This window comes from Wyeomyia smithii, chromosome 2 (genome assembly GCF_029784165.1).
Source record: "Wyeomyia smithii strain HCP4-BCI-WySm-NY-G18 chromosome 2, ASM2978416v1, whole genome shotgun sequence".
NCBI lineage: Eukaryota > Metazoa > Arthropoda > Insecta > Diptera > Culicidae > Wyeomyia > Wyeomyia smithii.
Window position 1 is genome coordinate 219,555,477 of NC_073695.1, and position 11,369 is coordinate 219,566,845.

General features: G+C 35.9%; 1 protein-coding gene across 1 annotated transcript; it reads left to right on the top strand.

The window, feature by feature from the left end:
• Window positions 1–1,648: 1,648 nt before the first annotated feature.
• On the top strand, window positions 1,649–9,718 carry LOC129720423 (cylicin-2-like). The gene is made up of 3 exons (XM_055671904.1): window positions 1,649–1,741; window positions 7,526–7,702; window positions 8,693–9,718. The coding sequence occupies exons 1-3, from the start codon at window positions 1,649–1,651 to the stop codon at window positions 9,716–9,718; spliced, it is 1,296 nt and encodes a 431-aa protein (XP_055527879.1).
• Window positions 9,719–11,369: the final 1,651 nt, after the last annotated feature.

Genomic DNA, 11,369 nt, shown 5'->3' on the forward strand with positions numbered 1-11,369 from the left:
AAAGCTTATTGCCAAAAGAATGTATGGATTTCAATGGTGATCAATTTCACCCCAATTTACCTCATAGTTCCTTATAGAATTATCGAATTTATTTCATGGAGTAGACGATAGAAATTTGACCAATAGCCATAGAGGTTTACTGGAGCACATACCAGTACTTGTTTTAAAATTATACTATTTCGGGAGAAATTTACATGAAGCTATTTAATTGGAAATTGTTATAAAAATTGATCAATTTCACCCCGTTCCATGGTACTTCACTAGCGACACTTATGTAGATAATGAAAAAAATTTTGTTTTGGTTGTAGGTGGCTTTGGGCACGACTTTTACTGCTCGCCGCGGTAGAACTTAAAAAAAGGTGATTCACGGCAGTCGCCATTTTGTAAAAAAAATAGCAATGTTTTTTTCTGTTCTCCAAGAGCTGCTTAATCCAATGATATATTATTTATATACCTTACATCTCATATGTCCTTTGAAAAATATAATGAATAAAGCCTTGTTTTTTTAACATTTGGTAGATATTACTACTTAATGAAAAACCCTTCAGATAATAGGTCAGTCCTTCCAAAAAAAAATTTGAAAAAAAATTCTGTCAAACTTTATTGCTTTTTTATTTCTTTAAGTTAAATCAAATATTGGCTAGTATTGTATAGTTTTCATAGAGAATTATTTTTGAATGGGTTTTTGAGATATTTAATTTTTAATCATATGTTTATGTTTTTTCTTGGATTTATTTTTTCAACGTAGTACTAAAACTCTCAACAAGTTCAGCTAGGGGTGTAAAATAAAAATTTAAAAATAAAAAATAAAAGAAAAGAATGTCAAATTTCAAATGCTAATAAGTCGGTTAGTTTTTAATGGAATTCCTCCCTTCTTGCAGCAATCGTTTGGAAAACCATCTATGCATCCGTCCAAATGCAGAAAATTGCATTTTGATTGTTCGAAGTATTATCATAGTGAAAATTGTCAAGCCTTGTTGAAATGGAGTTTTCGATCTTCGATTTGTAGCATAATGCTTGTTTTCTCAAGCACGATCAACAGAATTATATACCTAGTAAACTCTTTGAAAATGTACTCTTTGCGCTACATAAAAGCCTGATTCTGCTCAAGGCAATCAGCAGGGATCATTGACCGTTTTAGAAATTGAAGTCCCTTTACCAGAAATCAATTAATCAATCAATCAACCAAGCCAATTAGTTTACTAAAGGATTGCCACTAGGGCGGTTTTAAAGGGTGTCCCACATCAAATTGCATCACGGGAAAAACGCTGTAGAAAACTACGCAGTGGTTATTTTGTAAATTTGGGTAGAAGTAGTTTGTAGTGCATTGTTAACGCTGTATTTTTATCGCTGTAAATTTTTTGAAAATTGGAAACTATGCCGTTACCCGAAAAGCAACGTCGCAAATTGATTTTGCGCGAGCACCTGGAAATAATTTGGGATCATGCAGTCAACGATGAGTCGCGTAAATCAACGTTACCACGCGGAACCCCAATGCTTCGGTCAGAGATGTGGCCAAAAAGTTGAATCTGTCCAAGTCTTACATTCAGAGAGCCAAGGACCTGGAAGGACTGCATACGTCCAATGTGCAGAAGGCTTCAAATCGTAACTATACACCCTGATGCTTACGAAGCTTCATTGTCCCATCATGAAAGATGAGACTCACGTCAAGGTGGACGTCCGGCAGCTTCCGGGGCTACTGTTTTTTACTGCCCAGCATAAGTTTGATGTTCCGGAGGAAGTAAGGAAGCAGAAACGTTCAAAGTTTGCCAAGAAACACCTGATCTGCTCATGTGACTAACGAAGTTCGTCGTTCGTGACCACCGAGACTGTAAACGGGGAGGTCTACCTCAAGGAGTGTCTACAGGAGGGTCTGCTTTCTTTGTTGAAGCAACACGAGGGACTTACGATTTTCTGGCCGGATCTAGCTTCATTTCCTATTCAAATTATGTCCTGGAGTGGCACGAAGCCAAAGGAGTCAGTTTTTGTTACAGAAAAAGCTGCAGTCAGATGTTGTACAAAATCTAATAAGTGGAGTTGAGCATAAAACGTTATGGTATTGAAGTTAAATGGAATAAATATGCCAAAAACTTGAGTACTGAAAGTTTGAAAAGCATAGGTCTATTAGGTAATTTTCTACAGCGTTTTCTCCGTGATGCAGTTTGATGTGGGGCATGCTTCAACTAAACAGCATCGGATAGCAGAGGGTATCAGCAGTGGTAGTGGAAGTAGCGTCAGCGGTAGATGCAGCGGCACAGTTTCCTCTGGTAAAAATCTGCCTTTGTGCGGTAGCGGCAGCATCGGCTATATGTACATTGGCCAGCACTTCCTCCAGTAAAAAGTTTTGCCGTATTTTGGCAACACACAAAAGGGGACGTTGGTAATAAGAATCTGTCAGCCCTCAATTTTTCAGTGTGATAACAGCTGTCCACTGTATTTTCAGAAGAGTGACTGATTGCCACTGTTAGGGATAGTACAGAGATGCAATCAGTATCATGAAAAGTTTTTTGTGTTCAACACTGTTTTACGTTGAAAATGTTCCATAAACATAAACAAGTTTTTATTGGAAAACTTTATTTTCATAAAAGTGCTCACTCTGAATCGTTCAGAAGAATCTTAGGCGAATGAAATTTCTATCCAAAAACCTATTTTGAAAGAAATCTAACATTACTGTTTTTTTTAATCCCTTTCTGTTTTCGAATTTTTTCTCCGCGCAGGATTTCAAAATTTCAATATTTTTATATGAAAGTTAAGACAACTGTCTAGAAGTCATCTCTTGACAACTTTTCTTCAACTCTCGACATTATTTAAATGTATCGATTTAAAAAAAAGAGATGAATTGTTGAAAAACAGAATTCAAAGTTGCCTAATTTAGTAAAGCGTACACACCCACAAAGTTTCATTGAACCCTGAGTGGGTGCTGCCAACCTCTTAGTCGATTCGGTGCGCAATACTTGTATATCATTACTAATTTACAAAATCGTAAAACATATTTGAAAATATAGCCAACAGTTGGTTCATGACAAAATGTATCAGCGATTATCAGTATCATGTATCAGCGATAACACAGTGCAACAATTTTTTTGCCTTGTCTTCTATGTATGAGTTTTTGATGAGGTTTGATGCAAAAATAAATTTCCCCGAGTTTGAACATATTTTAACTTAAGGGGCAACAATGGTGCCATTTTGAATATTGGAGAAATTTTGTTTTAAGACCAAATATCAAAATTCTAAGAGTTTGTCCACATATTAAGTAGAAATATGTTCAAACTAGGGGAAAATTGGCATTAGTAGGGTATCTAGTCAAGCGGGCGTCAAGCGAAGGCTATATTTAGCAGGAACCCCGATAGAGGTCGTCCACTTCGAGGTAGACCCCGCACTCGTTGGATGTGTGCTGTCGACAAGGATGCACGCGAAATAGGTGTTAGGGGCGATTGGAGGATAGCAGCCCAAGACCGAGGAACATGGCGACGTATTCTGGATTCGGCATTGGATCGATAATCGGTCTGTCGCTTTCAAAGTAAAGTAAGTAAGGGTATCTAGTGCTTGCAAAAACGAGGAATTATCAAGAAAATTAAATTTCATCTGGAATCTTCAGAAAAAGTTGGGATATTTTGAAGAGCAATCAAGGAATTATTTCTGTTTAAGAGAAATTATTCAATGATCTAACTTCACTATTCTATTGTTCTGAAATGTAGCAGAAAATTTTTTTTACAACAAAATCACTTGGCGCAAAACAATTTCATTTGATCCAATTTATTCGTTGACTCAGAATTTAAAAACTCGAGACAGAGTGATGAAGAACTTGAAGAAATATCGAGAAGATCGAAATTTTGTTCGTCAATGCAATAAAGGCATTAAGGCAGCAAATGTTTCATTTCTACTACTTCTTTTTATCCAGAGCTAGAGCTGAGGTAGCTCGTACTGTTTTAGGCAGAATTCATACAGAATATTTTACGAAAAGGCGGGGTCACGCAGATTACGGAATTGCAGACCGAAAAGCTCTGGTTTGACATTATGTTTTTAAAATAAACTGCCGATCACAAAAATAAGAAGAAATGTACCTAGATAATTTGACAGAATTTCATTCGTTGGCTCGGTAAACTAGCCAAGAAATAGTTCACAACTCACCAAATCGCTTGTGTAGGTAAGTGTCATCTATATTTGAGAAGAAAACCAGTGATTGGTTATTTTGTTGATTTAGACAACCAATTATAGATAAATTTCAGGAGTGAATCGTAGTTGAATTTCTGATAGATTGATGCTAATAAATGAACAAAAACATATGACTTTATTGCTTTTTCGGTGCATTTTTAGATTTCCATTTTACACCTTCCTGCAAGACGCAGTCCTACTTTGAAAAAATATTCAAAACAAAAACAAAACCTATCAGTTAATTACTTATTTCAACGTCGCACGCTCCACTACGAAGTTGAGATGATATCGGTTTCGTGGAGGATTGAACAGTAATCGAATTATTTCCCCTGATTGTAAACATTATTTATAATTATTGTTAGAGTAATTCATTTAATTTGTACACACCCTCTTTGCGTTCCGCTGATTTAATGCGTGGTTGATGTTGATGAAACAACAATTCATTTCCAAAAGTGTTTCATTCACATTTTCGGCAGGCCGGGTAATTAACAGTATCGCACACGCCTCCGCGGAAAAGGGACGCCAAAAAAGTAGGCGGAAACTCGTAACGTGACAGCACCTTATATACGACGGAACGCCGTCGGCAGTCCGAACCGACGTCAGCAGGGATGTTGCGCAACACATAATTTTCCTGCCTTCGCCGTTTCGCTTGTTGCTGCTGTTGCCTTTTTCCGTGCGCGGCGAATGGTCCTCCTTCTACCAGCCCAGCACTCAACACTATGTGGGTTGTACATAGTGATGCCTGGCGCCGCTGATGGATGGGAACGAGGGTAAGAGCAGGATACGAGAGACCCACAAGTCGGGATACAATGCGTGAACGAAACGAGGCAGTCAACGGAAAAGTCAAGTAATCGTTTGAAAATTTGCTAGGAATATTTTGAAAGTGTTGAATCGAGAGCGTGAAGTTTACTTGTAAATGCACAGAATTCTGAGTAACAAATGATACGACAAAAACAGTTCCATTCTACCAAACATAGGTTACGAAACTAAGTTTTAAAATTTTGTCGCAATGTACACTTTTCGCAAAAGAAAGGAACACTGTGCTGTATGGTAAACGAGCGATTTTTCCTCTAACGTGAGAAGTACAACTCATGATGAACGTAACCAGTGGCAACGATAGAAACACGCTTTAGATTCTTTCACCATGGCAATGGGCTTAAAAAACCCGTGGCATGTCAGGTATAGCAGGCGTTGATGGAAATTTATGCTCGTCGAATCGTGATGATTTGTCTTGTTTATTTACACTTTTTCTCGGCTGAAGATTGATGTGTGGGTGTGACACAGCTTTGATGATGATAGGTATGTGTCCTGTGCCTGTTGGAAGATTGTTGCGACATATATTTTACCAATTGCTGTTGCCTTTGAATCGAGGAAAAGTACATAACGAGATAAATATGAGTATTTAAAACTTTCTGTATAAACCACCTATTAGGGTGATCGTGTCCTAATCGTATGCGCAATTTTGATTACTCATCAAAGTTATAACCCGTGATTAAGAAATTGACGAGCATGAATACTTTAAAGTAATTGATATGTTTTTTTTCTGGCCTAAGCCTATAATAAAGGTGTTTTTTCTAGAAGAACAGTGATTTGAGCCTCTAGTCTTACAGATAAATATATATAAAATATATAAATTTGATGAATAATACATAATATTGTTTCTATAACATACATGTTTGTCATTGAACAAAATATTGAAAAATTTGTCATTGGACAAAATTATTGTAATAGACAGAAAATAGAAAATAGTACGACAAAGATAGAAATGCGAAAATAGTGAAGCAAATAAATTACAACAGATGTAATAAGTTGAACAGGAAGAAAAGCGAAAGAGGAAAACTGGTCTAAATGATAAAAGTATGAAATGCAACAAGGCAAAAATAAGCAGAAGCGGGAAAATATATAGAAAACTAGATAAAAATATAGTAAAGCTAAAAAACGATAGAGAAGTAGAGGCGGAAACGGTAGTAGAGATAAAAAGCACCTAAAATGGCAAAAAAAAGATTGAAAGATTAAATAAAAAACATATGTAGAATTTTTCAGGATAATAAGTAAAACAAATGTAATAAAAGATTAAAACTTATTTAGAAAACAAAAATATGCAAGATAAGCAGAAAAATCAAAATAGGAAATAAAATACAAGCAAGACAAAAACAACAAAGAGTAAAAAGGCGAAAAAATTGTTGAAAAAAGGCAAACATTAAAACAAAATGCAAAAAAAAATGGACCATGAAAAGTCGAAAAGGTGAAAAATGTAGCAGAAATAATAGACAAAATAAAATTGAAGTAGGTGAAAAGATGATACACTGGGGTCGCTTTTACGCGGGTTGTTTTTATGCGTTTTTTTGAACGGGATATTTTTACAATAACGCGGATTATTTTTACTCGATTCGGAAGATGGTTTGTACGCGGTATCAAATAAGTTTAGTATGAATATATCTAATCTAATCATTTAAATGCGGTACAACCAACCACGTAAAAAGCGACCTCAGTGTAGAAATCAATGAGAAAAAGCAGTATATATGCAATTTGAAAGGGACTCCTCCCTTTTAAAATGGAAAGAAAACACAAAGAAACAATGCAATAAGTGGCAAGAGGGTAAACTGAAAATGCTAAAAGACAAAAATAAACAACATCGGTTAAAAATGAAATAACATGTTGAAAATGTTAGGAGGTTTCAAAAAAATAATAGAAAAGCGAGCTACAGAAAAGAAATGGGATACAAAACAATAAAACAAAAAATGCAAAAGAGATAGAAATGCAAAAAATGCACAAAAATGCATACAAAAGAGATTAAAATGCAAAATTGGTTAAAAGCAACGAATACATGTTAAGAGAAGAATACGACTACAAAGGACAATAATTTTGAAAATAAGCTAAAGAAATATAAAAAAATAGACATGGAAATGGAAAGTTAATGAAAACCCCAAAAAAGACAAAAGAACAATACCACAGAACAAAAGGACAAAAAAAAGACAAAATAAGAACAAAAGATGGACACAGGAAAGACAAAAACAGGTCAAAAGAAGGATAAGAAAGACAACGAAAGGCCAAAAGAATGACAAAGAAGGACAAAAGAAGGACGAAAGAAGGACAAAAGAAGGATAAAAAAAAACAAAAGAAGTACAAGAAAAAAATGACAAAGGAAGGACGAAATAAGAACAAAAACAAAAAAAAGCACAAAAGAAGGGCCAAAAAAAAAATAAGGACAAAAGAATGACAAAAGGAGGAAAACAGAAGGACAAAAGAAGGAAAATAAGAAAGATAAAAGAAGAACAAAGCAATAACAACAGAAGGACAAAAGAAGGACATAAGAAGAACAAAAGAAGGAAAAAAGAAAGATAAAAGAAGGACAAAGTAATAACAACAGAAGGACAACAGAAGGACAAAAGAAGGACAAAAGAAGGACATAAGAAGGACAAAAAAAGGACATAAGAAGGACAAAAGTAGGAAAAAAGAAGTACAAAGCAATAACAACAGAAGGACAAAAGAAGAACAAAACAAGGACAAAAGAAGGACAAAAGAAGGACAAAAGAAGGACAAAAGAAGGACATAAGAAGGACAAAAGTAGGACTAAAGAAGAACAAAAGAAGGAAAAAGAAGGACGAAAGAAGTACAAAAGAAAGACAAATAAAGCACAAAAGAAGGACAAAAAAGGAAAACAAGAAAGACGAAAGAAGGACACAAGTAGGACAAAAGAAGAACAAAAAAATGACTAAAAAGGACAAAAAAAGGACAAAGTAGTGATATGAAAATGACAAAAAAGGTTAAAAGAAAGACAGAAGAATTACAAAAAAGGACAAAAGAAGGACAAAGTAGTGATATGAGAACGACAAAAAGAGGTCAAAAGAAAGACAAAAGAATTACAACAAAGAACAAAAGAAAAACAAAAGAATAAGAAAAGAAAGACAAAAGAAGAACAAAAGAAGGTCAAAGCAAGAATAAAAGAAGGACAAAAGAAGGAGGAAAGGAGGACAACAGAAGGAAATAAAGGACAAAAGAAATGCAAAAGAAGGACAATAGAAGGACAAAAGAATGACAAAAAAAAACAAAGGACATAGGAGAGACAAAAGAGGTCAAAAGAAGGATAAGAAAGACAAAGAAAGGCCAAAAGAATGAACAAATAAGGACGAGAGAAGGACAAAAAGAGGCCAAACAGAACAAAAAAAAGAAGGGCAAATGAAGATCAAAAGAAGAGCCAAAGAAGGACAAAAGAGTGACAAAAGAAGGAAAACAGAAGGACAAAAGAAGGAAAATAAGAAAGACAAGAGATGGACAAAGCAATAACAACAGAAGGACAAAAGAAGGACAAAAGAAGGACAAAAGAAGGACATAAATAGGACAAAAGAAGGACAAAAGAAGGAAAAGAGAAAGACAAAAGAAGGACGAAGCAATAACAACAGAAGGACACCAGAAGGACAAAAGAAGGACAGAAGTAGGACATAAGAAGGACAAAAGGAGGACCAAAGAAGGAAAAAAAGAAAGTCAAAAGAAGGAAAAAAAGAAGGGCAAAAGAAGGACAAAGCAATAACAACAGAAGGACAAAAGGAGGACAAAAGAAGGACAAAAGAAGGACAAAAGGAGAACAAAGAAGGAATATAGAAGGACAAAAGAAGGACAAAAGGAGAACAAAAGAAGGAAAAAAGAAGGACGAAAGAAGGACAAAATAATGACAAAAGAAAGACAAACAGAAGAAGGACAAAAGGACATAAGGATAAAAGGACAAAAGGACAAAAGAACAAAAGGACAAAAGGACAAAAGGACAAAAGGACAAAAGGACAAAAGGACAAAAGGACAAAAGGACAAAAGGACAAAAGGACAAAAGGACAAAAGGACAAAAGGACAAAAGGACAAAAGGACAAAAGGACAAAAGGACAAAAGGACAAAAGGACAAAAGGACAAAAGGACAAAAGGACAAAAGGATGAGAGGACAAGAGGACAAAAGGACAAAAGGACAAAAGGACAAAAGGACAAAGGACAAAAGGACAAAAGGATAAAAGGACAAAAGGACAAAAGGACAAAAGGACAGAAGGACAAAGGACAAAAGGACAAAAGGACAAAAGGACAAAAGGACAAAAGGACAAAAGGACAAAAGGACAAAAGGACAAAAGGACAGAAGGACAAAAGGACAAAAGGACAAAAGGACAGAAGAACAAAAGGACAAAAGGACAAAAGGACAAAAGGACAAAAGGACAAAAGGACAAAAGGACAAAAGGACAAAAGGACAAAAGGACAAAAGGACAAAAGGACAAAAGCACAAAAGGACAAAAGGACAAAAGGACAAAAGGACAAAAGCACAAAAGGACAAAAGGACAAAAGAACAAAAGGACAAAAGGACAAAAGGACAAAAGGACAAAAGGACAAAAGGACAAAAGGACAAAAGGACAAAAGGACAAAAGGACAAAAGGACAAAAGGACAAAAGGCGAAAGGACAAAAGGACAAAAGGACAAAAGGACAAAAGGACAAAAGGGCAAAAGGCGAAAGGACAAACTGGAGAAAAGTCCAAAGGGCAAAAGGAAAAGCACAAATTTATCAAAAGACAAAAAAATTAAAAGACAATAAAATCTTTTAAGAACAAAAGCTATTAAAAATTCGTAAAGATTTGAAAATGATGAAGTCGAAAATCGTTGAAAAAATAGTGAGGCACAGATAGCATAAGCATACTAGACAAACAATTGATGCCAAGGTTAAAAAAAAAACAGACATAATAAAGGGTAAACAAATATAAAGGGTCTTATACGTATAATGGCAAAGGGTAAATGTAGAAAGTCTATGAATTTAGGTGAAAAATCAAAGGGACAATGTAGATTGGAACGAAAATAGTTAAAATTTTTCGGGTTTAAATTTTTCGGGTGAAGAAGCAAAAATAAAACAGCGCGCAATTGTAAAACCTAAATTCTGCAGCACAATGCTTGTCCTCTGTCTTCAATTCAAAATACTTTGTATTTTATTAGCTGAGGATAATAAAATTTTCCCACGTTCTCTCTCATCGGTTTTTTACAATGATAACCCATATCTTTCGCGAACTCGATGCATCGTTTCATGCTGCTCTTAACCGGACAGCTCATGGTGACAGCTTTTCCACATTTCTTTCTCTCCTTTGGTTCCCCGCTGCTGGCAAGCATACTGTAGGAGAAAAAACAAATTGCGTAACTTATTGAATTACACGCTTTAACCAGTGTGGCACTATTTGTTCGGTTCGTGATGTTCGTCAAATGAAAAACGTGTTGCTTGTTTCCACCCAGACTGGATCCGTAGAGAAACAGCACCAAACGGGTGGATACAACAAAGGCTCGCAAAATATATTCCCAACAATCAGCAGAAACTTTATCATTGCAGCAGCATCTCCTTCGGTGTTTGCTGGAACGTTCAATTAAGCTGTTTATCGGAGTTGGCCGGTGAGGAAAATCCTGCTGACGGTACAGCGAAACGCCAACAGACAGAGAGGAACCAGAATTCTTTGCCATCGGCCGGACTTTGATCGAAGGATGTCGGTCGGAAAACGGCAAAGAATGACTTCTCGTCTTAATAGCCTCTCGCACGTAGATATCAAGGCTGTGTACGGTGCCTGTATAGGAAAAGATTTGATTTATGGGACGTGCGCCCCCAGCCCATCAGAGTCACTAATCAATTTGGTCTCTGCAGCTCTGAACCAACCAGCTGCTTCATCCTGATTCCGGCAAGTGCGGGTATTTAGCCTGTAAATCAAGTAGAAAAGCTGCTTCAACCCATAATTGGATCAGCGGTACAATTAATGCAGTTCGATCCTACAAGAGCATTGTTTGGGGACGCCAGCGACCATGGCGTCTGTGGAAGAATTATCTCCGGAGAGAATGATAATTGAATGGAATCAGCCAGATGGGGAATCACTAATTGACTATGGTGGGGGGAAAACATAAGATTTCCTTTTTTTCTCATTAAACACGTAGTTTCTTTAGACGTATTTGGTTTTCGGTATAGTTTTAACCATTTTAACCATCATCGTCTGTTATAAGCATGTTAAATTGATTTTAAAGTCAATTAGAAAAACAAATTACGAAGTTGTCAGTAGAAAAGAGCAATTGAATGAATATTAAAGTAAACAGTGAACATGGTTCTAATGTTGACCCTTCCGAACGAAAGTAATATTTCATACGCTCGTCTTATAATGCACACTTACCTGTTTTTTGTTCCGTTGCGAAGTAGAATGAAACCGAGCTTTGAATTAATAAAC